Below are 27,886 nucleotides of genomic sequence, written 5' to 3'. Positions count from 1 at the left end.
AATACTTATAATTTACGATTATTTAATTAATTGTAATTAATATAATTTGATCTCATAGCTATCAACATATTGGCATTATATTATTTCAAAATAACATAAAATTGGGTTAAAATAATATAATTGTATTTAACTAGGTATTTGGTGTCATTTTGTAAATCATCACAAATTATTGTGCCCATGAGGAATGGCTGAACGAATTCGTGAATTTCGTTTAAACATGTCATATGTTCTTTTAAGTTAAATTAGTACAAAAATATTTTTATGTTTGTTATATACTAAATACCTATATTATTTTCTGTAAAAACGAGAAAACTGATTGTCAGTGCAATAATTTGTATTGAATACTCCCCCAGGGCTAATGATTTTATTTCAGTTTAACTTACAATTTATGATTTAATTACACTACTTTTAAGTGAAGTGATGAGATATATTATGTTATCATAATTTGCAAGTATGGTTTGTATTTATTGTACAAATAAAATTTTGCATTGAAATAAATATATCTTTTATTTTATAAACATCTAACAATAAATAACCTTATAAAATTGTAACCATCATATGACTAGATGTAAAATCTTGTAAAATTAAATAATTTGTCGTAGTAGATAGATTTTCTAACACAAGTTTTGCTTGTAAATAAGACTACAAGCCATGAAATATCACAAACTGTTTCCTGAGACCATCCACACCCCCTATGCCTCCTTTAGGTATAATAAACAACTGGTTCTCTTTCCCTTTGGGAGGTATAAATTCCCATAAGTTCTTATTACTGTTGTACAGGTCGAATAGCCTCCAAGTAGCCAGATATCTAGATTTCCCATGCCTGCATAGAATGTAGACATTATCAGGGTCTGAGTCTAGTGTTGATCCGGAGTTTCTACTGACGATGACTCCGCTGACGAGTGCCCAGTGTGCCTTGTGGCCCTGTCTGAGACATGGTGAATGGTTGGCATCTGCATCATAACTGTATTACTGGTTAAGGATTAATCATAAAAAATAAATGACAAATTTCATCATTATTATACAAAACATTCAGTTACCCTTTCAGTTCTACATCCAAAAATAATGCAGCAAGTGTCATGCTGGCAATAATTATGTTGATCAGTATTTGCACTGATAATTAATTTGTCAGAAAATTAATACATTCACTTTCGGCAATCTTTTTTTTAATACAATTAACATTCTTAAAATCTAATTATTTTAAGTAAATAAATATTGAAAAGGATACGGAACTAGCAACACAGCACCATCCAATAACTTCTCTATAATATCATGGCTAAAAAGATGTCCAAACTTCACCCCACAGGAGACACCCTCTATGCTAGCCAAACTGAAAACTTTCTCCGCCAACTTTACCATATCCTTACTACTCAGCATCTCTCCATTATTACTGTACCCCTCCTGCTTACATATATCTAACATTTCGCTAGCAGTGACCTTCCCTCCCACTAGCATAGAGAGAGCCGCCAATCCACAAGTGGGTCCGACTTGCAGAATAGACTCAAAATGCTTGTAACAATATTTAAAAGGCGCGATTTGAGGGCAAATACTATTTTTAGCACAAGCTTCCCACAAGTCAAGGTTTTTTGTTGCCCATTCGCAAATTTCCGGAAATTTTGGTGTTGGATTGCTGTCTGCGTATGACGGGAGCTCTGGAGAGTCGTGCTTGAGGTCAAGGGTCTGAGGAGGCGGCGGAGGCGGTGGCGGGAGAGAACACATCCTTTTACTATTACGGTTTTAGCTTAGTTGGAACAACTCACAGTACAATTGACCTTCTCTTACTATTATGTAACAAGTAAACTAGTAATTCACAAAATAATGTTCAATGGAAATATTTTAGGGTAAAGTGTTATTTGTAAAATAAACTTTCATCACACAGCATTTGATTTGATTGACTTGACAATGATCTGATCCATGACAGCAAAGAGTATTGTAATATATATGACAGTTTGACAGTGGTTTGACAGTACACAGCTGATTTCTTAAGATGCGTTCTTTTAAGGATAAGAATTATATGGAATGCAGATTAAGAACATGAATTAGTTATCGTAGTGAAATCAGCTACCAAAACCAAATTATTATTCAGATTTTATTTATTTAAGCTACGAATATTGTGAAAATATATTTTATTTAATCAAACGTTAAAATGAATGAACGAAGTGAACAAGGGCAAGGGGGCAAGGGTGCGGTCATTCGTTCTTGACGTCAAATTATCTTTCACTTGTCGTAAATCGTCATTCACTCACAGACTCACACTGAGTTACAGATGGTCGATAAGTGTATGGTGAAAGATAGTTAATTATTGCAAGTACTTGTTCTTATTGAGGTGAAAGAGAAAGCTTCCTTCCTTGCAAAACCGGTTCTGCAAGTACCGAATTCATCATGTCTGAGCCGCGGAAGAATCATCTCACCATAGATGGGGGGCAGCCGAAGGACGACGAGCACGTCGCTACTTATAAGCCCATCCCAGAGGCTGATACAGGTACATCCAGATGAAATAATAGATCTCTAATTTAATCCGGGTAGTTATTTCTCCGATTTAATTTCTACAAATATTTGATTTCTCTTGAGTAAAAAAAATATAAAAGCTCCTTGACCTTTTTTATTTACATTGTTAGGGCACTAACCGGTTATACACGTGTACTAAATGGAATTAAGTAAGTCATTAATTACTACGATAATGTTTCTTTGTTATCTATTGTTGTCTTCTCTGTCATGGGCCGGTGATAAAAATAAGTCACTAGCCCAAGTATAACACGTCAAAATTTGGAAGGTCTTGGGTGTACTTCATGAAACTCGTGAACTTTACTAACAAATTACGCTCTTGTCGCTCTTATTTACTAGTGCTGTTAGATTTAAATTTATTTCTGTATAGATTGGTTTGGAAATAAACTTAAAAAATAATTACACACCACAAACTATATAGAGATACTACGCATGCATGTCTAGCTAGGCTCTGGTGTGACATTTTTAGTAGGTCGGATTATAAAGCGCTTTTTTCCGCCACGCGCAGCGCCATTTTGTGATTGTTCGCTGACTGATGCAACACAACATTTAAATTGCTTTACTTCAGTATTTTTACTATTTTCCTGTTGTATTACCTCTTACGAATATCAAGTGACCTCATTTATAATATGAGCAACGATGACAGTGAATTGGTATCATGATTTGTGACTTAACCTTCAAATATGAAGTGAAGACAACAAGTTACATTGTTTAACTCCTGCAGCGCACTGGCTGCTAGACGTCTAAATTGCTTAGCTACCAATTGATGTCTTCCAAATGAGTTGCATCCTGCCTGGTTAAATAAGGAATAAGGACCTCAATTTAGGACCTCCATACATCCTAAAAATACATTACAAGCATTTAATGATGGTGCAATTACAGTGAGTTTCTTGAACTGTACAATAAATATGTTGAGCCAAGAAATGGAACCAGAGTTGGATGATGGTGAGGATCACTGGGAACACCAGAACATCCAAACACTGTTGAATATGTATTTGCAAAACATTGACAAGTTTAGAAATCCTAAAATTAGGAAAAAAAGTGTCTGGGTTGATATATCGAACGCCGTAGGCAAAGGTCCTGACTGTTGCGATAAGAAATTCAGAAATTTAAAACAAACTTACATTAGATTGCTTAAGAAGAAGAATAGAAATGGCACAGCCAATGTCAAATGGCCTTACTTTGAAATTTTTGAAGAAATATACAGTGATAATGGTGAGTACCAGCCAGATATACAACAAAAAATAGAAGAGAGTGCGACAGAGCGGACCGTTGCTAAAGCTTTGTTGACAATGAACTCAGCTTCTAAATTTGAACCGGAGATACCAGAGAACGGGGAAAGTTCTAGTGGGCAAAATGAAGAAATGAAAAAGAGGTTGACTAGAAAACGGCATGCGGAGTTCCGTAAGGTTACTCTAGAAATGAGAGATCGGCAGAGGCTGGTAGAGGAGAAGCTTGATAGGCTAATTTATATAGTGGAGGAATCTAATAACATACAGAAAGAGAGGAACCGACTATTTGAACAGTTTTTGGAGAGACTTAACCAAACACAATGAATGTTTATGTAACAATATTATGTGCATAATATCAGTTTGTTATACCTATTATTTTAATGTCCATCAAACAAATCAAAACATAGATCCGCTGAAATTTCATACCTACACTATGTAGACTAAAACAAAATTTGACAGAGTAGGTATATAACTATGACCGCTTTTTTGTCACTTAAGACAAAAGTGGAGGACCCGCGCGAAATGGCCCATTTTCCTCTCTGGATTATTGAAAATATTTTGATACAATTTGTTGTATATCAAGCACAGCTAATCCCCTACGTTTAATTTTTCTAATTTTTAATTATTATTGGAATTATTATTTATTTGAATTTGGGAGAAATTCAAATTTGTATGAAATCTGTTTTACTGCTCCTAATTTTTACAATAATCAAAAGTCAAACGTAGGGGCATAGCTATGGTTAATATAAATCAAATAACGTAAAAGAGAAACCATAATAGCAATATCCAGAGAGGAAAATGGGGACTACGTTTGTATGGAGAAATGGTGTCCCTTTTCCTCTTAATATAACTACAGTAGAACTCGCTTAAGACGATTCTGAGGGGACCTAGCAAAAAAGCGTCTTAAACGGGAAATCATATTAAACGTGAAAAAAAAATACTAGTATTATTTCTTGTAATTTGTTTATTTAGAATGGAAGACAACAAAGATTATGAATCAACATTACCTACATAATTGTAGTATTTTGGTGAGATAAATAAATTCTGTTTATGTTGGTATTAAATAACAATATAATTTCAATTTTATTTAAAGTAATCATAATCATATAATCATAATCATTTATTTCTTGTTTTAGTAATTATTTATTTTAGAAAGCTTTTAATATGGTTACTTTTTCTTGCAGTGATTTTCTTTGCTTTTAATTTTTGACATTACTGAACTAACGCTAACACAAATGAAGGTAAGAATTACAGTACGGTACGGAAACACGAAACGAAACACGGAATGAAATCTAAGTTTAGTGTAGGTAGGGTACGAACCAATTAGCCGATAGGTTAGTCATCGCCAGAATCTCGTCCCCTTGCGTAATATTAGTACGGCATGGTTAGTCCCAATTTTTTTTTCCCGCCTACATAAGTTGGTAACATTGTACGACGATGCAAGATGGGTCATATATAATAATAATATAATTTTAGATGGCGTATTAAGCTGTATGTCATATAGGTAAACAATTATTCTTATGTTAGCACTAAGCTTGTAGCTTTTAAAATCCTAGTCTAAGCAGCCTGCTTACCATCAGGCGGGCCGTATGCTTGATTGCCACCGATGTGGTATTAAGAAAAAGGTATTTTGACTGTGATATCAAAATCAGTTATAAAAACAGTTCTTTGTCCAGTTTTAGTTTAGCAAGGATTTAACTTTTTGACCATGATATTTTATATAATACAAAAAAGTATACGTTATTGGAATGCATTTGATTTAAGCTAGTTATTAATTACTTTTACGTAGTACCACTGTATATATCTTGTATGTAAATAAAGAGTTTTTATTGCTAAAAAAAATTGGAATGCATGAATGTTCATTTCAAACTGTTATTTAATAATTATTGACTGACCGACAAAAACTAAAATTAACATTTAACATTTTTGGGTTTTGCGATGATTTAACTTTTTGACCATGATATTTTATATAATACAAAAAAGTATACCTTAAGTACTTGTTGGCAATTATTAACTGACCGTTGAAAACTAGAATTTTAACTTTTTAAAATTTTTGTGTTTTGCAAATAGTATTTTTATAATAAGTAGGTTATTTTATTATAAAATAGATATACAAACTGTGAAAATATACAAAAATAAAACCCGCCAAGTGCGAGTCGGACTCGCGTTCCAAGGGTTCCGTACATTACACAATTTTTAACAATGTTTATGTGAAACGTGAGCCTTTAAAAACTAAGTAATTAAGTCCGACTCACGCTTGACTGCACATTTCTAAAATGGGTTTCCTGTCATCTATAGGTAAATAACTATATTGTTTATTTCTTTCAAAATTTTACACTGTAGCTTCAGAGATAAAGAGGAAATGGTAATTTTTTTTGTCTATGTTTTTAAAAAACTTCTAAACTATTTGTTTTAAAATTACAAAAAATATATATTTGAGATTCTCAAAATGAGCTCATTAATTTGATATGTAAGATGATATAGTTTAGAATACTTTAGTTTTTAATTTTCTCATTTACCCCCCAAAAGTGGGCCCCCATGTTTAAAATTCATTTGTTTACACTTCAATTCATTTGGGTCACAAATTTACATAATGTGTACCAAATTTCAACTTATTTGGTCCAGTAGTTTTGGAGAAAATGGGCTGTGACAGACGGACAGACAGACATAGAGACGCATGAGTGATCCTATAAGGGTTCTATTTTTTTCTTGAGGTACGGAACCCTAAAAATAAACAAAATAATACTGACAAATTTTTACCACTTCAGTAACAATGAACTATAAATTATTCCTTTAAGTTCATTTTTGTTTGTACTTTTCATTTCTTTGTTTATTAAAGTTAAGAAAAAGCTATTTTTTTAATATACTTAAGTTGTTTCGGGTTTTAATAATAAATGTTTTTAATATGCATGTGTATCTTATTTTATCAGCACAGTTTTTAAAATTGAATTATGAAATAAATATTTTAATGTACAGATCTGTGTTTATTTTCGATTTAAAAAGTGCCTAACACATTTAGAAGGACATCCTATATTCATCAATAAGCCTATACTATAATTAAAAACCGGCCAAGAGCATGTCGGGCCGTTGCGTAGTCACCCGCTATGTTCAGATCTTTATGAGCACTTGGCCGCACCGATATACATAATTATCTGATGACCGATGCCGGATGCCCCAACGTAAGTACTCATTTCGGCATACTAACTACATAGAAAAGTGGATACTTATGTCAGGGCACCGACTGTACAATTGTACATAGACTGCCAAAACTAGAATCTTTTGGTTTTACTAAAATTTAAAATACCAATACCTACCTTTACTCTGAATTCCCATTTATCACATCACTGTAAAGTAAACACGAAAACATTGTAAGCTTATTTGCTACTACATCCTACTGTTTTCATCTCACGACACATGACTGGTTCATTAGGCTTAATTAACACTGGTTATATCGGCTGTCAGACCATGACAGTGTACAGTGTATCAATTAGGGTTAGGACAGATAGACGCGTCACATTGTAAAGCTATTAAACATTGGCTGTCTTGAGATTCGCGTTGATACCGTGCCTGCACGATCTTGCCAGACTTCTGAGAAGCGACAGGTACCTATATGTTTGCTCTTTTTACGTTTTCAGGAATTCTTGGTGTTATTATTATATTGCAGATAAATAAATGTATAAGCGCAAGTCGCATTATACTGTGGGTTCTTCAGACTGTAGTGTAGTTTGCTTAACCAAGGTTAAGCGCAAGCGGGGTCATGTGAGGTAAATATGAGACGGGTAACTCAAAAACTTATTCTTCATATATTTCATTTCTATTCCATTTAAAAAGAAGTCTACATACAAAGACTTCTTTTTTACCCGTGTCTTATATTTACCCCACCTGACCCCATATGATATGTGTGTGGTGGTCAATAATCATGGGTTCATAAGTTCAGACCTCGGTTGTGCTGTATAGAGCAGAAAAAATCGTTTTCGAAAAAAATGCTAAAAGAAAATCGTTAGTTCATATTTGTTCAGTAGGTAAAATACTATAAACTTGTGTTACCCAGGACGTTTCTAGTCTTTGATTCTAGTGTCCACCGTAGCGCCGAAACTACTGAGCCAATTTTAAAGAATAAAGTATCGATTCTTCTTGGTGACCCAGGCGACATTTTAAGGCAAAATTTATAGGAAGAACTTTCTATAAGTATAAAACACGAAAATTCCTAGTGGGATGGGATGGACCAACCAGTGGACCTAGGAAAGCTATCCCAAAAGTACAGTCATAGTCAGTCCAAAAAGTACAATTGATAATAACATCTTGTTTCAAACATTTCTATCATGTCGATGATTCCAGCTAGTCATATTTGAAGTTCAAAGTGTTCATCCCACATACATTTTGTAAACAAGTAAACAGCTGGAACCCTAATTCTTATAGGCGTTGGTATTGCATGATTTGCATGTTCCAAAGTATGGCCACCCCACTGTTTTTATAAGATACCGAGTAACATGTCTCGATGTTTTCGGAGTTGTCTTTATACAGCTATGGATAGGTATTTGAAATTTAATACCCCTGCATTCAAAGCAACGAGCATTTTCTTACGCACAGTGATTGTGCACGGTCGCTACAGCTCCTTCAATTAACAGCTAAGTGATACACATATTTAAAAGTGATTTGTGGTCTTAATGTATGTTAACTTATTATTCGTAATTTCCTGGGCGATTACTGTAATTATTCATTAATTTATACGAGTCGACAAGGTTGCGGTCCTATAGGTAAGTCCTATTAGCCGTTTGTTTATATTATGAGAGTTATATGACATTTTCTTTTATTTGACACATTCGCTGCCAACGTTTTCGTAGCGCTACGATCGTAGTCGATCCCAGCGTTTTCCCGCTTTGTAGAGGAAAGCGACTACGAACAGAGAACCTGCCAAGCGTGTTCCCGGCATTCAATTGTCTTCAAGAAGTATCGTGTGTTTATTCTAAAAAAAACTAGACAGTAGATATTAACTTTTTGAACTGTACTTTATTGTAGAGATCATTTGAAGAACATCATTTGAATATTGACAATAGCATATTACCAACGGTCATCGTTCGTTGCGCCTATTATGCTAACAAAGTCCTACTTACAATTATTTTATATGTTGCATATCCAATTTACACTTTTTACATACCTACTGCAGCAGCAGTTGATTCTATAAAGCGTTAAGTGTAACACCAGTTTGCAAAAAAATATTTTGTTTTTATTTCAAGTTCCTATCCAGTTTTAAAAATAAGGTCTATAATATTTTCTAACGACGTAGTATTAAATGTTAACAAAACATCGAAGGATAACTAAATTAATCTAATTGTTTAGTCCACGGAAGCTTGGAGCTCCAGAACATCTACACCTATATATTGAAAACGTAGGCGACAAACAAATTAGTTACTAATCTTTTTGTGGCTCCTTAATTTATCTATTTGACGCCAGGGTTATTATAACTCAGTTTAAATTAAATTCAATCTTAATTTGTTTTAACAGAGTTCCGCTCGTCAAAGTCCAGCCTCCACAAGTCCAAGGAAAAGGTCGACGAGGCTGAGGAGAAACTTCTAGAGAAAGAAGACGAGGCCAAGATCGTCACGCGCGTCGACATGGCCGACGCCAAGTACGTCGTCGGCGACCACCGCAACGGTGACGCCAAGATCGAGCTCGACGCCAACAAGAGGGTGAGTAACGGCTGTTGTACGACAAGTTCGTCTTGTGGCGAAATGGCTGACGCCAAGTACATAGTGGGCGACCAGCCGACCACCGCAACTGCGCCGCCAAGATCGATCGTTTATAAGGCGGTTCCCTGGGCCAGAAGGCGAAAAATCTCCTTATATGATCCTGTTTTTTTAAGAGGCGTTGTTATTCGTAGACGTGGAAAAATATATGTAGTTCTTGACTATATTATCTTTAATATCATAGCTTCCGATACACGAATTATGACACTTCGCTCGATACAATTATTTCCCAAAGTAACCTCTAACTCGGTCTTTTAATCCAACTTTACTCGGTTATTTATTATGTGATACTATAAACAAAAAAAGAAGAAAAAACAATCTTAACTTAAATAATAATTTCATAGCTTTCGAATTTCGATATTCTAGGGTAACGTTTTTAAAATAAATAAAAATCGACAAAATTCGATCAAAATTGACACTTGGCGCGCATGATCTTTCCCGTTCTTTCTTGCGAAATGTGACAGAGACAGCGGCAAACCAATGGAACGGCCTTAATCGAGGCAAAGCAAAAAAGGGTACCCCTGAGTAAGACGGTTAGGCCGCGGACTGGACGCAAACGGTGCGTAGCGCGGCGAGCGGTAAATTCAGTTTTGGTAATTTTGTTTCCGAGTACATAGGTACTCGTACGTATTTGTTTTTTCTTACTTACTCGTCGGTCGTTATTGCTAATCATGGTAACAAACCATATGGATCATATCCTAATTCGGCGTTTGAAAATCGAATTAATAATTTTCACATCAATATTTTCCACGTTGTTATTATTGGATTTTGTAAACACTCTTTGTGTCAAAAATTTACACAAACACTGGATTTGTAAAATGATTTATCATATTTACAGCAAAATGCGCGCTCTTCGTTTAAAATATTCTATACAAGCGGGTTTCAGCGGTGTTCCGTCAAGCGATCCCCTCTTGACATGCGATATGTCGGCAATGAGTTCCATGGTGCGTTTAATCTCACTTTACTTTAAGATCATAACTGTAAAATGTGGTTAGAGAAAGAATCGCTCCGTAAATAATGCTTTGTTTCTTGTCTCATTTGGACGACTTTTCAATTTATAAATCGACGTAAGTCAGTTGTCTAACCGGCAGCAAATAGTACACGGGACGGGATGATATTCCTTTGTTATTCGATACCCCAATTTTGACTGTGTTTCCAGCAATTCTCCGGTCTAACCAAAGAGGAGCTGATGAAATACGCGGACGACCCGTTCTGGATACGCCTGCGCTGGGCCATGTTCATCTTATTCTGGGCGCTCTGGCTGTGCATGTTGGCCGGCGCCATTGTTATCATCGTGCGGACGCCCAAGTGCGCCCCGCCGCCGCCCAGGGAGTGGTAAGATATGTGGCTCGCTGCGCCATATTCATCGTATTCTGTTTTGCTGACAATCACAAAATATCTTCTTAATCTTAGGAAATGGTGAGATATCTGATCTCCATACCTTGGTTGGCCTAACTAGTAATGGTTAGGCCATCTATAGTGATACGGATTCTGTGGCAGATAAGAAACATATGTAGGACTGGTATAACCAAACTTATTGTGGGTGGTTTCGATAAACCTGTACATGATCCCACCGCAATGATGCCCAGTCTGTAAATAATAATATGAAATACAATTATGACAAATGGTTGCGATTCAGTTTCTCAACACACATTAATGAAACAAAAATTGAGTGGATTAGCTTCAGATTTTTGAGACCGTCACGCTGCTCTTTTTTAATAACAATAATAAAGTAAATGTTGCGACACTCAATCTTAATTCAAAGTAATAGAGGTGACAAAGGGCGTTCTGATACATATTGGAATTAGTTTGTAAAATATTAGGATAATTATTTATAATATCAATTATGTTTTTCTAGGTTCGAAAAATACGCCCTCATAGAATCCGACGGCGTCCTACCGAGCGAAAGCGATCTGGACCTGCTCCATAACTCTCAAGTCGGCGGCGTGTTCGCGCAGTTTGCCTGCGGGGCCGACGCCTACGAGTTGCTGAAGACCAAAACCTGCCTCGACCAGTTCAAGGACTTCATCGCTAAAGCCAAAAAACGCAGTGTCAAGTAAGCATTCCATTTTGTCGTTAACAAGCCACAGTGACCTGGACCTGCTTCATAGCTCGCAATTCGGTGTGTTCGCGCAGCTGCTGAAGACGTCGAGTTTTCATCTCTTGTTCGGAAACTTCAACTTTATTTCATGTTAGTAGTAGTGTTTAACTCGAGTGAAAGCACCCATTTCACCTTCGAACGAATGGCGTTTTCTCTTTTTTCGAGCGCCAAAATATCTCAGGTGCAATGGGTCACTTTCAACCCTTGCCTATCAATTTACTATTCGTCACATTTTTTTTAAACGAACTATATATAGGTGTATATATTTCAGCCGGAAAGAGGGCTTGCTTGAAATCGACTTGCCAAGCAACAATCCCTTTCGGTCAAGCATTAAAGTAACTACTATTTTCATGTACAGGGTGATCGTGGACCTGATCGCGAACTACGTGCCCACCACGCACGAGTGGTTCGTCAGGAGTCAGGCGCGCGAGCCGGGCTACGACAACTACTTCATCTGGCATGAACCCAAGGGGTACAATGGAACACATCCGAACCCGCCTAATAACTGGGTATGTATAAACAAAATGGAATAGGGATGTTGACAATTTTTTTATGATATCAGCCGATCAAATGTCTGTATGGGACCCATTGTCTTAAAGCAATACAAATGATGGTCAAATTCTGCCATCGCCGCTTTACTGAGCAAACTAACACATCGTGACGTCACTGTGTCATTTTGCATAGAAGCCGCTGTGCTTAGAAGCCGTTCCGATGTATGGAAAACAAGGAAATTGCGATTTTGTCGGTGAAATGTTGCGTTTATGTATATTGTTGCTATACAATATTTTTTTAATGAAATGTAAGGAATCGTGTGGTACCGTTATTTATTCCTATTTGAAAGTTAAAAAAAAAGTTTTTTTCGAAACTGTCTTATTTTTTAAGTTTCCAATTTATTGTGATAAATTGCTCATTTTCTATAAACTAGATTTAGTTATAAAATTCAACGTGTCAACTACCCTATTAGCTAACTTTTCAAATCACACATGACCGCTTCTCCATACAAATGTTGTCCCTATTTTCCTTTATAGATATTGACATTATAGAAAATATTTTTACACATTTTGATGTATATTTACCATAGTTTCCTCCCTTCGGTTGACTTTTTACGATTTTTAATTATAATAATTAAGAAATCGAAAAAAATTGAAAAACTAAGTTCTATAATAGTTATAACATCGAAAACAAAAGTAACTAGAATGATCTTTTATTGGCAGCGAGCGGTGACGAATGAAGGTGCTTGGACGTACAGCGAGGCCCGAAAAGAGCTCTACCTCAGCCAGTACGGCGCCGGCAAGGCGGACCTCAACTTCCGCAATCCTGACGTCGTCAAGCATTTCGATGACGTCCTGAAGGCGTATATGAAAGAGGGCGCTTCTGGTGTCAGGTTAGTGTTCACCTACAGACAGTACCCAGTGTTAAATATGTACATCGGTCTCTTATTCTAAAACTTAATGGTGTCTCCAGATTGTCGCACGCGCGTCTACTGCTCGTGTCTGCGTCGTTCCACGACGACCAGTTGCTCGCCAACACCGACAAGACGCCGACCGGACCCACGCCGACCTACGGCGACTACAACTTCTTACGCCACACTCACACCGCCGACCAGCCGGAGCTAGACGCACTACTGGCGCACTTCTCGCAGATCGTAGATGATAACGCTGCGGAACCTGGAGCCAGTGAGTATTGTTGTACCTAAAATGCTCCCTTGCGGCACTCCACAAAATACAACTTCCTGCTGCAGCCACTGAATCATTTTTTGTTCGACCTAGAATGCTACCTTGCGGTACTCCAAGCAAAAATATTTGCTTTCTTAGATTGTTCCCTGTCTTCATTTTAACACCTATTTTTGTTTTGGCTCTAAAACTGTCACGTCATCAATAGGCTATAATAAACCAGGTTTCCAAAAATTATCTTATGCCTCCTTGTCGAACGCTTTAGCTACGTCGACGCCCTCACATTGATAAAACCAAAATCATCGTCACTTCAAGAAGTCTTTGAGGGTCAAAATATATATTTTTTAACTTTTCGAATGAATTTAAAATGAAACCAGTTAGAAAATCACATAATCGAAGGGACCGTCGCCCTAATAACCTTTCATAGCCGTGCCAATTTTAAACACATTCGTATTGTTCCAGAAAAATCCGTGTTCACAATAAAGGAGACTAACGAGAATCACTTCCAAGAGCTGTACTTACTGGCGCACAACGTGTCATCTCTTCGGCCACCAAGTGCCGCGGCCATCAGCGTCGACGTCGACCCCGCCGTGCTCGCCAACAAGACCAGCGTGTCGACAGACAAGTTCCGCAAGTGGCCCGTGCTACAGGTACAACAATACTATCATTATTATAGAGGAGACAGACGAGAACATCTCTCATGTGCTGTTAGGCGCATTCCACGAGAATGTCGCTTACGAAATGCTTTCTCAATCAAATGCGTAAAGCTCGAGAATATACTGCCAATTTGTTAGCAGTTATAAAATATTATCAGAATAAATACCGCTTTCTCAGCAGTTTCAGAAGTACTAAAAGAATGGCATTTCGTAAGCGGCGTTCTCGTGGGATGCCTCTGTACTTGCTGTACAACATGTCAACTGTCATCCCTGCAGCCGCTTAATGATTTCAAAAAGCATGAATGAAAGTTGAATATGCCCTCACAAAATAATGGTCAGAAAATCAAAATCTACAACATATTACCCAGATTTGACTGTACATTGTCTGAAGGTTATCAATAAATGGAGTCAAACTTCGATGATTTCTTCGAAACGATTGGTTTTTGTTGAACACATCTAATACTAGGACAGTGGTTCCTAACCTTTTTAGTACTGTCACCCCTTTGACTACTAGGGAACTCGATTTTACCCCTCCTCCATAATCATTAATATTTTTTCTTATCGATAGGTACCCCCGTAAAATGCCAGTTTTACCCCCAGGTTAGGAACCTCTGTACTAGGAGGATATAACCAACGGAGACGCCACGACTGTAATTTGCTGTACAAAAAAGTCTGCCAATTTTTGCGGGGGAGGGGAACGTCAAATGTATACGTAACGTCAAAATAGCCATGTCAGATAAACGTCAGTCCATACATTGTGTATGACCATTGGCCGACTATTTTTGACAGAGGGGAACGCCTGTTAACGGCTACTCCGTTTGGTTATATCCTCCTAGCATCTAAAGTCTTCTTTAATGAGGGCTAACGCGTATGAATTCGCCGCTAGGGGCGCTAGTGTAGATGGTGGTCTTTTTCATAGTTCGAAATGTCAAATGTCACTTGTCACTTCAATGACTGACAGATGTTCTATAGTCTTTTGGACCACCATCAACAGAGGCGCCAACTGGTGAGAAAAAAAACGATAGCCCTCATTTGATCCGCACTGGGCGCGACCCCCTTACTGCACGTACTGACTGCATCGTATCGTATTGTGCAGCTGACTACAGCGGACGCGTTGTCCGGCGGCGGCGGCGCCGAGGTGGCGGCGCTCGCGTTCCTGCTGCCCGCCGCGCCCGCGCTCACCGCGCCGCAGCTGCGGCAGTTCAACGTCTCCGGGCACGCCGAGGTGACTACCAATCCGTTTACAGCCATATTCATTTCATTACGACCAAGGTCGTGTAGCGACCATTCTGCTATAACGACTTAAAATCCAAGTCCTATCAATTTAAAGCATAGTAGTAGTAGTACGAGATTCATGTGCATATAGCGAATTTTTAATGAACCATTTAAAAAAAACCATGTAAAACAAAATATGTAACTAACAATATGTGGATCCTGGTTATCTAAATAAAGAACTTTTAATAATAATAATAATAATTTGTAACAAGTTCTTAGAAATCCCATGCACCCGAGTCGGTCGTCAAAGGACAAAGAGCTTTACTTTCTTATTTTTGTTTACATCGAAAGATAGTAAGCGACTGTGGTGACCTTTTGTTTATAGGTAGACTGATATTAACTTGGTAAAGCGTGAACACTCGTTCGTAAACACTAGTTATGGCGGATTGTTTCATGCCCTGTACCTTGCAGTAGTAATGACGAGGACACAGGACAGTAGTATTACGGTCGGTTTAACTGTATACCTTGTGTGTAGAGCTCGCTGGGCCGGCTGACGGCGCTGCGCTCGGAGGCGAGCGTGCAGCACGGCCACACCAAGATGGCCGCCGTGCCCGCGCGCAACTCCACAAGGCAGCTCGTCGCCGTCGCCAGGTCATACACTCACTCACCTTACTAAATCTGCCCGGTGCCCGACCATAGAGTCTGATAGAGCATTTGTTGAAAACTGCCACTCTTCTTAAATGAAAATTTTGTTACTTATATATACGGCGGCTTAAAAATTAGTGCATTCCCGTTGCCATCGCGAAAAAAAGAATTGGCTGTTTCATACATTTTGGCTGGTCCATTTTCTATTGGAGGGTAATTTTTTTATCGTTATTTCGTGGTTGGTCCCGTAGTAAAAGTTGCTCAGTATAATCCCAAAACCTCCCTGGCCACGGGAATGCACTTATTTTTTTAGCCATCCTGTATATTCAGAATCACGAGCTCTTTCAATCTTAATAGAAAAAAAAATGTCCCAGTTTTTTTCCTATTGTGTTACCATAATTATATTTCTCTGCATTGTCGGAAATATTCAAAATTCGGAAGCGATTCATCGGTGCTAATAACTCGAATACACCAATGATGTCTTACGCAGAAACGAAATTATATACCCTAATATGTTTCTAATATAGCCCTCCACATTTAGTGCGTGATCGACTGATCGTGAATCGTGCAATAGGGATCCGATTTCGAATGGAGGGCCCTTATGGATGAATGATGTGTATGTGTGCAGGTGGAAGCATGGGCACACGGGCTACATAGCGGTCCTCAACCCGCAGCCGCAGCTGCTGCGCGCCAACCTCTCCGCCATCCACGTGTCCGTGCTGCCCGCGCAGCTCGACGTGCACTACGTGTCGCACGAGGTGGCCAACCAAACTGGGTAAGAGTATATCCATACTAATATTATCAATGCGAAAGTCTTTCTGTCTGTGTGTTACCTCTTCACGATTAAACCGCTGAACCGATTGTTGAAATTTGGCATAGAGATAGTTTGAGTCCCGGAGAAGGACATAGGATAGTTTTTATACCTAAAATCATCCCTTGAAGGTGGAAAGCGGAGTGGACCGGAAATAATAAAGTGCCTGATAATTTGTGTCCATAAGCAATTAAGCATATGCTCAAATTGCATGATCGCTATTACACTTTATCCAGGCGCTAAGACTCGACTAACCTGTTATGGATTTCTGTGGTCCGAAATAAATGTTTATTTTTATTTTTTTATAGGCTAGCTACGGTTACTAAATCCACGCAGACGAAGTCGCGGGTAAAAGCTAGTTAACTATAGTTGTGCTATTCTCGATAACGTTCTCCGTTTTGTATTGGGAATGTTCTCGCTCGAGAACGGAGCGGAACGGAAACGGATAACGTTCTCAAGAACGACACAACTATAATATTAACCTCTTCAGTCCCAGACAATAGACGTTACATTCAAACACCACCACCACCACCACCAGTCCCGTTGTCTGTATATCTGTGATCTAATCTTGCAAGCTAAATTAGAACCACTTCCTAGTTGAGTGAAAATGCAATATTATGCTACCATCGAGCTGATCTAATGATGGAGACATGGCCATAAGAACTTAACAACAATAACAACTAAAGCAGCGCAACCTCATCGTGTTTGGGTTTGTTTGAATTGCTTCTGTTCCTGTTGACTTAAAAGAAAAGTACAGACTATGATAAAAGCTTGTATAAAAACTGGACAAGTGCGAGTCGGATTCGCCCACCGAGGGTTCCGTACTTTTTAGTATTTGTTGTTATAGCCTGGTGACAGACAGACAGTGGAGTTTACAAGAAACTTATTCTGTAACTCATATCCTTTTGCAGTTACGCGCCCAACATGCCAGTGGAGTGCGACAACGTAGTTGTACCCGCCATGTCTTCGGTGGTGCTCTCCTTCGTGCCGAAGATCGCCGAGTAACTTCCACCCGCTGGTTAAGACGCTGGCCGCAGTGTACGCGCGGCGTTTTGGTTGCATTTCATTTTTGTACCGTTTCAAAATATAGTATGATCATTATCTGTTGTCTTATTACTAGCCCTTGGAAACTAACGATGATAAATTATCGCCCCACATAGAAAAACAAAGGTTGTTTGTTGTACAGTTGCCATCAGATATATCGGAGCGGCCAAGGTGCTCACAAATATCTGAACACGCCTCTATTGTCAAGGCGCTAGGTGCGTGTTCAGATATTTTTGAGCAACTCGGCCGCTCCGATATATCTGATGGCGACTGTACCCGAATGTTACTAGAAATTAATTTCTGGTTGTGAGTTATATGAAACCGTTCCCGACGTAGTGACACGTCGGAAATGATGATGGCTTCGCCAATCTTCTTGACTTTGGGAGAATAAGAAACAAATTAGTGCAAGTGGAATTAATAAAATAATGCATTACCGATAGAAGTGCGAAAAATAGGAAATTGTGGTTAAAGATTTTTATTGATCTCAAAAGAAATTTACATTTCACTTAATGAGATACATGCACTAATTAATTATATTCAATGTTAATTCGGTTTATTTCGTAAATTCGCAACGAGTGGCGATAAATTAAAACACGACAGAAGGGAGTGTTTTAAATCAACACGAGTTGCGAATTGCCTATTCGCACATGTATCGTACAACGTTTTACAGTACATATGGCCCTTAAAATTTTCGACATACTTACGTAATGTGCTAATTATCGCACTAGTGCGGTAAAGTAGCACCATATGTACTGTAAATAATATGATACCAAACTAGCGTGTGTCATTCTCTGTGATGGTTTAATCCAAGTTAATGGTTCCCTCTGAGCACGCAGTAGTGAAAATGAAGCCATTTGCACGATCTTAATAGAATAGAAATCAAGAATAGAAGTCATTTATTCAGACAACACATCAATACAACACATATATAGCAAATACAAGACAAAGATAAACGAAACAGTAGAAATAGAGATGTGAAGCCGAAATGGTCTCCACTCAGCAATGCAGCTGGCACGACTAGCGTGGTCAACGGCGCTGGTTTTCTGTGGAGCCAGCGGAGTGTGCGGGACGGGACACGTTGTGGACGACGTGACATAATAATATTGAGTACTACTAATATAAATACATACATCGAATATATATATATATATATATATATATATATATATATATATATATATATATATATATATATATATATATATATACACAAATATACATAACTTAACTGGTGAATAACTAAAGAACAGAACAGAATAGGTAATAATGACGATGACGGGATCCGGATTTTTTTAAATATTTAGCTTCAGGCAGCAAAACTTTGTTGGTCCATTAGGTACGCTTTGAGTCTTGATTTAAAGGAACCTATAGTACTGCTCTGTCGGATTGGTGGCGGAAGATTATTCCAGCACTTCGTGGCAGCGTAGCGAAAGCTGCCACGGAATGCAGCGGTTCTTTGCCTTGGGCATAGTAGTCTGGGACCACGCCTGATGTGTTGATAGATGGTCAATTTCTCAAATAAGTACACCGGCCTTTTACTGTTACAGATACCGAAGAGGAGCGTGGCAAAATGTAGAAAATAGGGAGCGGATTTTTGTTTTCTAAACAAGGGTTTGTGGTTTCGTGGTTTGTATAAAACTTCAAATTAATAAAGTATATTTTAATGGGTCTAACAGTATGTTAACATCAAAAAAGCAAAATTTTCACGTAGGTACTAACTCATTTTGAACAATTACATTTTGTCCCATCACAGCACTGACTGTGTCAAGGCCAAAAAATATTTATTATAAAAATCTCACTGTTAACATTACGTTAATAGCTAAAAATAATCGTCGAGATTTTAAGAATTCCTCTTAAATATTAGGTCCCAATATTCGTATGGCAAAAATAATAATTATGAATTTTAAATATCTAAATTGGTCCCTAATATTTTAAGTTTTCATGCCCGGTTTTGTAAAGACATGTTAGGTTAACAGGTATTTGTTCTGAATTAATGGTAAAAAGTGAAAAAACCTGGTTGTTTTAATCCAATACTGGAGTATACGCAAAATCTTGTAAAAGTAAAAATATAATTCGTTAATAAATCGTTATCTTTCTGGAATAGGTGACATTGTGCTTGAGATCGAATGTCCTTTAGGAACTAGCAAGCTAAACATACAAAATACTAATTATTTGTTGTTAATTCTTTGTTAGAAAGTGAACAGCAATTTGCGACAATAAATGTCTAAGAGTCTTCGTCGGTAATTAGGTAAACTTGTTAGGATCTGTCCTGTTTTGGACCCGTTGAAACTGGCTTATCCAAAGTTAGAAGGATTATCTCGTTTATAAACACGCGGTTTGAAATCACCGCCCATAAGTTCCATAGTGAGCAGTATCCTAAGTTCCCCGGCTGTGTTACCGGCGCTTGGAGTTGCTGGGCTTGCCCTGGCCGGGCTTGGGTTTGTTGAACTGGAAGGAGGCACACTTGGGGATGTGGCGTTCGGCCGCAGCCTGGTTGAAGCGGCGGCTGCAGTGCGGGCACTGCACGTAGTCGGGGTTCTCTGAAGGCGGGGGTGGCGGGAGATCGCTTAGTTTGCCTGGAACGATGAAAACGCCGTGATAGAAATCAACTAATTACTCGTTGGGTAATAAATAACGCGGATCGCTGCATGAGTGCGTTAGGTACAAGTAAAAGGTTGAATGAGGTGACTGACCTTCGTGACGGCGAAACGCTTCATAGTGCATGGCCTATGGTAATGTCAAACTATGATCATTATTTCAAATTCAGTGCGGTCTTGTAGCTTTGACTCTGTAGTTAACCTATTAACCCCTTGACCGCCAAAGATGTCCCTGACGCGCGCGGCTACAGCTACAGCCCATCATCATCCTTCGTGCATCCGACAAGGTTTACGACTTCACGATGACACGCCGCCACAGAATAAGTTGTAATAGTACATACCGTACAGAAAGGACACTTTACTTCCTACAAACCCGAAGTTTGACAGCGATTCAGGGTTGAATCATGCTGTCCTTTTCTAATGTATGGCACTATCCCTTTCGGCTATTTAGGGTTGTCAAAATTCAAGTCATTATCTTATCTGCTGTTGTGCACGCAAAGGGACGTCAAGTTGTGCCAACCCTAATAATTGGTCGGAGTAATGCTGGGGGCCTACCGCGAACCACGTTCGACGTGTTGCCTCTCTGTCACACTTACGTACAAATTTACAAGTGCGACAGAGAGGCAACACATCGAACGTGGTTTGCGGTAGGCCCTCTTAGCCGAATTTGCCCGAAAGGAGGAGTGTCTCCCCACTGACGACGCGTACAATAGGCGTGGAGTACAAAGGGTTAAAGCAGAGCATATTACGCGTAAAACTGATGGCTGATGATTCAACAAAAACACTTTAATAGATGTAAGTAAGTATTGCATCCATGTCTAGACCCTTACCTCCAGCAGCTAGATGTTGCTGAACCTGCTTGGCAGCTCGGATGGCCTGGATAAACTCTTCGTGCTTCTTCCTCCAGCTACTGTTCAACGGCTTGGGCTTGGCGGGCGCAGCGTTGCTCGTATTGCTCTTGCGCAGTTTGCTTATGAACGGCTCCGCTTCCGTGCCCTGAGGGAATGTAATAAGTTAGAATAAGATCGCACGATGGACACACACATTCAAGGGTATATTCAAGGGTTGCATAGGCACATTTGAAAAAGTGCGGCAAACGAAAGGCATAACAAAAGTTTAACCTTATTTTAAGGTGCATTGATTAGGAACCGGGGTAATTTTAATACAGGGGCCACACTAACGGGAAACGGCGGGAAACGCCGTTGATTATCGCGATAATCGCAGTGTGGCCGTATGAAAAAAGTCGAATTACCGCGATAAATTACCCGTTTCCCGGCGTTTCCCGTTAGTGTGGCCCCAGCATAAAAATGGCAAATATAGTTTGTCAAAGGACTGTCTCATTTCAAACAAAGACAGAGAGAATCATACTATCTTTGTCTTACACTAGTACTAGCACCCAAAAGAAAAGGATGAGTATAGATTTTTTGGTTCTTATTTACTGCCAATTTGGTCTGACCAACTATAAGTATCTACTAAACAAGAAGCATTTTCTACTGTACCAACAGTAAGCAAGATGCCTCGATAAGCGTTGCACTCGTTGCAGTAGCGTATTAAGTGATGCTAAACTTGCTAAAGTATAAGGTGCTTCTGGTTTTTTAGATATTTGCCATTTTCTAAATTATCCCGCTTTCGAAGTTACCCCAACACACCTTAAATGAACACATGATTATTTAGGTACCTACTTAAATAGAGTTTAACGAACGTAGGTATACCTTAAGGCCAGAATTACACTTGTAAGTTTTACTTACGTAGGTATAGGGACACAGCTATACTACAGAATGAGATATGAATATCGTTATCTCATTCCAGCAAATAGCTTTGTTCCTATTTACGTAAGTAAGTGCCAGTTGCACCATCCGCACTTGACCGACTGATTAACGTCACCCGGCGCGCCGCTGCGGTTTACTATGAAACTTTCCATATAATAAAATTTAGCGAACTCTTTAACGATGACTAATAGTTTGGTGCAACCGACCCTTAAACTTACAAGTGTAATCCTGGCTTTAGGCATAGGTATGTAAGAACTTTGGGTGCCGAGTTGGTGCAGAGTAGGTAAATAATAGTTATAAACAACAAGTGCACATGTTATCGTAAAATACATTATATAGGTAGGTATGAATTTCATTTTCTAGGTGGACATTTCAGCCAATTTTTAAGATTAGTTGAGTGTTGTGTGCGTCAGCTACTTGTAGTCTAAGTGCATTGAATTTGTTTACCATTCTGTACAGAGTTCTGGCAAGCAAACAAATATGTGGCATGCTTAATTACGTAAACAGCTTGCCTTGAACTCCTCTGCATCCGTGCCCTTTATGTAAAAATAAAAATAAATCATATACTTAAACCTATTAACAAAACTACCTACTCGTGGATGGTGATCTCGTTGGTGGTGCTTTTGTCTTAGTAAAGGCTTCTACAAACGTTGCAACCAATTTAAAGTGGCATTCGAAATTAGAATATTGCAGGCTGTAGTGCGACATAAAAATAGTTGAAATTAAATAAAATGAAACTAAAAGAATTCCATACTAAATTGTTGCCATGTTTAAGCATTTTACGTCAAAAATGTAACAGTTACGTAGGAAGTGGCGCCCTCAATAATTTTCTACAATTTCTTATTTCCTACTTAAGTAGGAGCAACCACGGATTTAGATTTTAATAAACCGGATGGAGTACACGGGCCAAAAAGTGTGTCCACATGAGAAGTCAAAGTGGGCAGTTGCATCTCTTTCTAATTAGGGTGACCATAAATCATATGTATGTGGGATATTAGGATAAGTTGGAATGTATAGTTTGGCCAAGATCTTTTTTCATTCATGCATAGGAAGTCTAGAGAGAATGGATATAGTTTTTTTCTCCTCTGTAAAACGCTTCACAAAACCTTACTTAATTTAGTCGTTATAAAAGCTGTTACTGATGACAGACAGACTGACAGACGGACAGCGGAGTCTTAGTGATAGGGTCCCGTTTTTACCCTTTGGGTACGGAACCCTAAAAATGGTCACGTTTTTTCATTTGTAGTCTGCCTCTTTCGCACTCATGGTATGTTCATATACGTAATGGCTTCTCTTTTGCACACTTCAGCTATTCTTTAAGCGTCATCGTAGTTAATTGCACCATTTTTTTTTAATTTGCCGCCTTTGTGTACTGACGGAAATGTGTGTTCAACCTATATAGAATATTATGTATAAATGTGTCTGTAATATTTAAGGATTTTGGATTTAAATTTTGGCAAATATATAGCTCTCATTACGTGCACAAATAAATCATTTATCTATATATCTATCAACCAAATAATTAAACATGCCGAAATAAAGATATACTTATTTAGGTAAACTTATTTTTACATTAAGTAAGTACGTAGGTAATAAGAACTCTGTAAGGCCGATTCACATCGTGCCGACATCATAGTCACCCTAATGAGTGTGACAATGTTTTCTTGTATTTTTATCGTAAACTTTAATAGTTGAGGCTTACCTGTGAAAAGATATACCACAATCAACAAAACTTTCACTTCTGCAACCTTTCACACAACATCTTTTACCCATTTTATACTTTATTTCGCAAATAAATCTTGAGCGAATGGCGATTCATGTATTTTGAAAATTTCTTTATCAAGTTGGGGATACCAATTAATATTCAAAGTTACTACAATGTCTACCATATTAAAATTAATGTATTTTTTGTTGTGCACATGCTTGGTTAAATCAGTTAATAATATTGACATTATAACAATTTACAAATTACGTAAAAGATATCAGAACCGCACTCTGAATATAGCACTTAAATAATATAAGAAGGTATTTAATTTTAGTAGTTATTGATATAAATACTACCAAAATGGTATTTTTTTAACATTGGCAACATGTGCGAGTGGGACACCGCGACCCACTTTTGCTATCTCATGTGGACCGTTTTCTCTAGTCTGGTACGAACACCTTTCTGGCTCGGTGATAAGGTTCAATTTAGTATGGCAAAAAAAGTGACAGTTCGCTCCTGTTTAGGGTATAACTTCATGGGAGCAACGAACTTAATCGATCAAATGCCGCAATGTATTGCCACAGAATAAGTAATAGTATTATGGTATTGCAAATGACATGCGCTTATCTGTGACGTTTGTAGAGCACATTAGGTACAGTTACAGTTGCCTACATTTCAAGGTTTTCCGTATCAAATACATCTATGGTGGTGCCGGTGGTGGTGGTATTTTACATGGCATAATATAAAGTACCTAAATAAACTAAGTTGACAATACCAAAAACTGTTACGCATTGATTTACTACCAATCCACTGTATAACATACTTATCGGCAAAGTAACTGAATACCTTAATTATTCCACAGACAACAGGCCGATATCGTCCGGCGGACTGATAGTCAGTGGGCCCCTTTAGATTGCTCCTCGGTCCATAGACATCCACAATAGGGGTACTTACCGCGAGTCTATGCTTAAGTGCATCGAAAGGTTTCCTCTTCTTGGTTTGCGCCCTGCGGCAGATGTCCTCATGCTTGGCGAGGCGGTCCTCGGCGAAGCGGCGGCCGCACACGCTGCATGGCACGCCGGCGCCCGTCGAAGACTGCGCCGCTGGCACGCGTTTCACTTGCAAAGAACTCTGCAAATATAGAGATACAGTAAATCAGACACATTTAAAAACTAGTATATTAATAAGTTTATGTGATATATGTGATAGTGCTGCGTTAAGCGGTTAAAAAGGTACCTGCCTAGGTAGGAATTTGTAATTAATATATATAATTTTACGTCGTTCAGCACAAAAATTGGATTTTTTTATAAACACCAGTAAAGAAATAACTATTACCCTTTTTATACAAAAGACTAATATAAATATATTGATGTATCCATCTAAGTATTAATAAAGGCACATAACAACCTTTGACTTTCAGTAAGTATTTTATAAATTTAATTACTTATTTTTAGAAAGCTAACTGAAAGGTAGAATTAGAGCTTACCCTCGGCGTGCTTTTTATTGTACTACTTCCTACCTGAAAACGAAAACAATTATTATATTAAATATAGGTTACGGTTACTAAGTAATTAGACTTTAGTAAGACAGTCAGCAGTGAATTTATTCATTTAATCATAGAGTAACTTATACTAGAGCGGTACTGTCATAGTAAATTTTGTAACCCCAGTAAATTCACTGCCATCTGTCGACTGTGCAGTGCCAGTGCAACTGGCACTTAGTCTAACAAATTAGACTTTTACGAAACATGTCGTTCCGGGTTTGCATTCTGAGTAAGTGGATGTTTTCTATTTAGATATGTATTAATCTATCTAATGTTTATAATTATGTATTCTATGTATTTATCGTACTTTAACGTAAAGTAACAAAAAAGGGTCATTTTGATTAGGTGGTTAGTTGCTACTTACAGTGGCTGGTTTTGGACCTCTATTTGCCATTGAGCCCTGGCTCTTGCTCTCCGATGCCTAGAGGACATAAAAAAACATTTAGCAATATATTTGATACCATTAATACATTCAGTGATAGAATAACCAAACTTGAATTACTGAAGCATAAAATACATCGTTGGTACTTAGTTAAGCAACTATTAACAAAAAATAATGGACAGTTAATTGTTTCCATATCGTACACACATTATCAAAGAAGTGTAATATAGTTAGTGGAATTTAATCCATGTAAGTGTTTATCTTACATCAGTCTTGATATTTTGAATATTGTTTGCCGTTTTGAATTTTTGAATTTCACTTGTGCATTTTAAAAGATGTTTGTGATGTTTTGAGTTATTGATTGACTTGACATTGACGCGTGTTTCGTAATATTTTTAAACTTCGGCCTGTCAAAGGCAAAGTCACCGAAGCAATTAATAAAAAGGATGAAAGTGAGTATTGGAACTCTATTTATACAAAACTTTTGACTAGTTTTGTTTGTCGACCGACTACTGCCAAAGATGAAAACAGTTGGATCACGCTTGGATCACGCTTTCACGCGAAGTTTTCATGTGAGCCTATGTCAAGTTTAAAGGAAATTTAGATATTTATTCTTACTGCTACGATTGCCCAAAGTTAATCATGGGGTGCGTGTTGTTGTGTGCTGTATTGTATTAAAAACATGCATTGTAAGATTTGTAAGTAATAATAGTCAAAACTTACATTTCCACTGGGGGTTCTTCTGGGTGGAGCGGCGGGCGCGGCAGCCGGTTTTGGTTTGGTGGTGGTGGAGGGGGTTGTTTTTGTCATCGGACTCCTGTGAATGTGGTGCGAAAAGTATTTTTTATTTAGAGAGTTTAATTACTTAATTAATACTCAATTTAATATCTGAGTATCTCCTGATGTCACACTCGGGGTTGGGGTTGTCTCACCTTCTAGGAGGCCGGGCGGGTGGCTCGTCGCGCGGAGTGACCGGTGCCAGCGTCTCGGGAAATGTCTCGTCCTCTAGCATGTTGCCGTCCCCGTCTAATTCGTCCACTTCGTGTACCAGTCCATTGCTTATCAGCTGAAAATATACATACATAAGTATATGATGAACCATAAGGAACATAAGGTCTACTCTGACTGAGCTAGCGAAGTCCATGATTACATATTTGACTACACAAATAAACTATTTAACAAGATGCAATTATATATCATTCCGGCATTGGAGTAAAAACAATTCTACGTCGAAGAATATGTAGGAGACTTATCGAAATATGATTGTAAGGCAAGAATGGGAACTTACAGCTTCCTTCACAGCATTCAGGTCTGGCTGATGGTTGTGGTTGAGGTCCCCTGATCTGTCTATGACCTCTTCTGTCTTCTGAAAATAAAATCGTACGTAGTTTGTATCTGTAAAGGATTTTCGCAAAGTCTTATTAACGTGCAACTCATGAAAATAATGAATAATGAATCACAAATTAACGATATAAATGAGCTTTTAACCTCCTGGCGACCGTCGTCCTTTGTCAACTTTGACAGTTTAATTAAGCTTAGCAGATTTTGATACCCAGTCCTCAGGAGGTTAGGCAAACGGATAACTGGTAACTAAAAACTTACTACATGATGTTTCTTCATACTCTGCGAGCTGATGCTCGTATGCGCCACACTCTTCTTTTCTGACACCCGACTGCTCGTCTTCGTCCCATTCTGCCTGTGCTCCGTCCGCTCCGTCCCGTTCTGGGCCCTGGTACTGGACACTTTGGCGAACCCGTTGGGAAGGGGTTTGCGCGAGCGCTCTGTGTTCTGAATTGGTTGGAGGGGGTAGCTCTTGTCGATGCCTTTGGTTCGACGCTCCTCGAACATTTGACGGACCTGGAGATAATTTTATTGGTTGATGATCATATGTTGCTATGGTAAAAACCACCGGGAAAGGACAATAGACTGAACACATAGAATGAACATTAGATAAGTCCGGGGAGGAAATGGAAACCATGATCCGACGGACGCAACTCTCGGTCTTAAAGACACCCGGTTAAGACCACCGGAAAGCAGTGCAATCTACAAATAACATCCTACGGGACTGCGCCAAATAAGATCATAAATATCTCTTATTTAGATCTGCTAATTAATTACATCAAGTCAAGCATCCTAAATTCCAGGATACAGGTAGAACTTATGCAAAACAGAGGAAATATATATATCAGAGATAAGTATATACCATATATAGTATATAATGGCGAGAGTTTCTTACAATAATAAGGTTTTCGTTTATGTAA

At 38.3% G+C, this 27,886-nt stretch overlaps 4 protein-coding genes across 7 annotated transcripts in view; 2 read left to right on the top strand and 2 right to left on the bottom strand.

Moving 5' to 3' along the window:
* Positions 1-488: 488 nt before the first annotated feature.
* Positions 489-1,900, bottom strand: LOC134748260 (actin maturation protease). The gene is made up of 2 exons (XM_063682994.1): positions 1,229-1,900; positions 489-964 (listed from the first exon to the last, which is right to left on the bottom strand). The coding sequence occupies exons 1-2, from the start codon at positions 1,717-1,719 to the stop codon at positions 643-645; spliced, it is 813 nt and encodes a 270-aa protein (XP_063539064.1). The 5' UTR covers positions 1,720-1,900; the 3' UTR covers positions 489-642.
* A 339-nt stretch (positions 1,901-2,239) lies between these two features.
* LOC134748247 (uncharacterized) lies at positions 2,240-17,686 on the top strand. 2 transcript variants are annotated; one of them, XM_063682977.1, is made up of 12 exons: positions 2,240-2,482; positions 9,243-9,427; positions 10,644-10,819; positions 11,343-11,540; positions 11,944-12,094; positions 12,800-12,969; positions 13,050-13,261; positions 13,721-13,908; positions 15,011-15,139; positions 15,665-15,780; positions 16,403-16,549; positions 17,497-17,686. In XM_063682977.1, the coding sequence occupies exons 1-12, from the start codon at positions 2,383-2,385 to the stop codon at positions 17,588-17,590; spliced, it is 1,866 nt and encodes a 621-aa protein (XP_063539047.1). In that variant the 5' UTR covers positions 2,240-2,382; the 3' UTR covers positions 17,591-17,686. The 2 variants fall into 2 exon arrangements, with proteins under 2 accessions (XP_063539047.1, XP_063539048.1); XM_063682978.1 differs by lacking the exon at positions 2,240-2,482 and adding an exon at positions 7,218-7,339.
* LOC134748266 (uncharacterized) lies at positions 2,965-6,652 on the top strand. Its single transcript, XM_063683001.1, has one exon. It carries the CDS (start codon positions 3,414-3,416, stop codon positions 4,059-4,061), a length of 648 nt encoding a protein of 215 aa, XP_063539071.1. The 5' UTR covers positions 2,965-3,413; the 3' UTR covers positions 4,062-6,652.
* A 1,588-nt stretch (positions 17,687-19,274) lies between the features above and the next one.
* The window catches only part of LOC134748564 (uncharacterized), a 45,509-nt gene continuing 36,897 nt past the window's right edge, over positions 19,275-27,886 (bottom strand). For 2 of the 3 annotated variants that reach the window (XM_063683353.1, XM_063683352.1), the window contains exons 3-11: positions 27,228-27,482; positions 26,914-26,991; positions 26,558-26,691; positions 26,349-26,442; positions 25,608-25,664; positions 25,187-25,219; positions 24,655-24,831; positions 21,057-21,222; positions 19,275-20,205 (exon numbers count right to left, since the gene is read on the bottom strand). In XM_063683353.1, coding sequence (XP_063539423.1) covers positions 20,024-20,205; positions 21,057-21,222; positions 24,655-24,831; positions 25,187-25,219; positions 25,608-25,664; positions 26,349-26,442; positions 26,558-26,691; positions 26,914-26,991; positions 27,228-27,482 — 1,176 coding nt within the window. In that variant the 3' untranslated portion in view covers positions 19,275-20,023. Of the gene's footprint in view, positions 20,206-21,056; positions 21,223-22,471; positions 22,532-24,654; positions 24,832-25,186; positions 25,220-25,607; positions 25,665-26,348; positions 26,443-26,557; positions 26,692-26,913; positions 26,992-27,227; positions 27,483-27,886 lie in introns of those variants that run through there. The other variant, XM_063683354.1, reaches the window with a different exon arrangement.

Source organism: Cydia strobilella, chromosome 16 (assembly GCF_947568885.1).
Source record: "Cydia strobilella chromosome 16, ilCydStro3.1, whole genome shotgun sequence".
Lineage (NCBI taxonomy): Eukaryota > Metazoa > Arthropoda > Insecta > Lepidoptera > Tortricidae > Cydia > Cydia strobilella.
This window is presented reverse-complemented; position numbering and strand designations above follow the sequence as displayed.

What these genes read in the sequence shown, in the direction of transcription:
- LOC134748260 (XM_063682994.1), bottom strand. Translation starts at nt 1,719, where the DNA reads ATGTGTTCTCTCCCGCCACCGCCTCCGCCGCCTCCTCAGACCCTTGAC. An exon ending in GGTGCTGTGTTGCTAGTTCC is followed by an intron (nt 965 to 1,228) that starts GTATCCTTTTCA and finishes CCAGTAATACAG; the next exon opens with TTATGATGCAGATGCCAACC.
- LOC134748247 (XM_063682977.1), top strand. Translation starts at nt 2,383, where the DNA reads ATGTCTGAGCCGCGGAAGAATCATCTCACCATAGATGGGGGGCAGCCG. An exon ending in AGCTCGACGCCAACAAGAGG is followed by an intron (nt 9,428 to 10,643) that starts GTGAGTAACGGC and finishes CTGTGTTTCCAG; the next exon opens with CAATTCTCCGGTCTAACCAA. An exon ending in ACGTCTCCGGGCACGCCGAG is followed by an intron (nt 15,140 to 15,664) that starts GTGACTACCAAT and finishes CCTTGTGTGTAG; the next exon opens with AGCTCGCTGGGCCGGCTGAC.
- LOC134748266 (XM_063683001.1), top strand. Translation starts at nt 3,414, where the DNA reads ATGTTGAGCCAAGAAATGGAACCAGAGTTGGATGATGGTGAGGATCAC.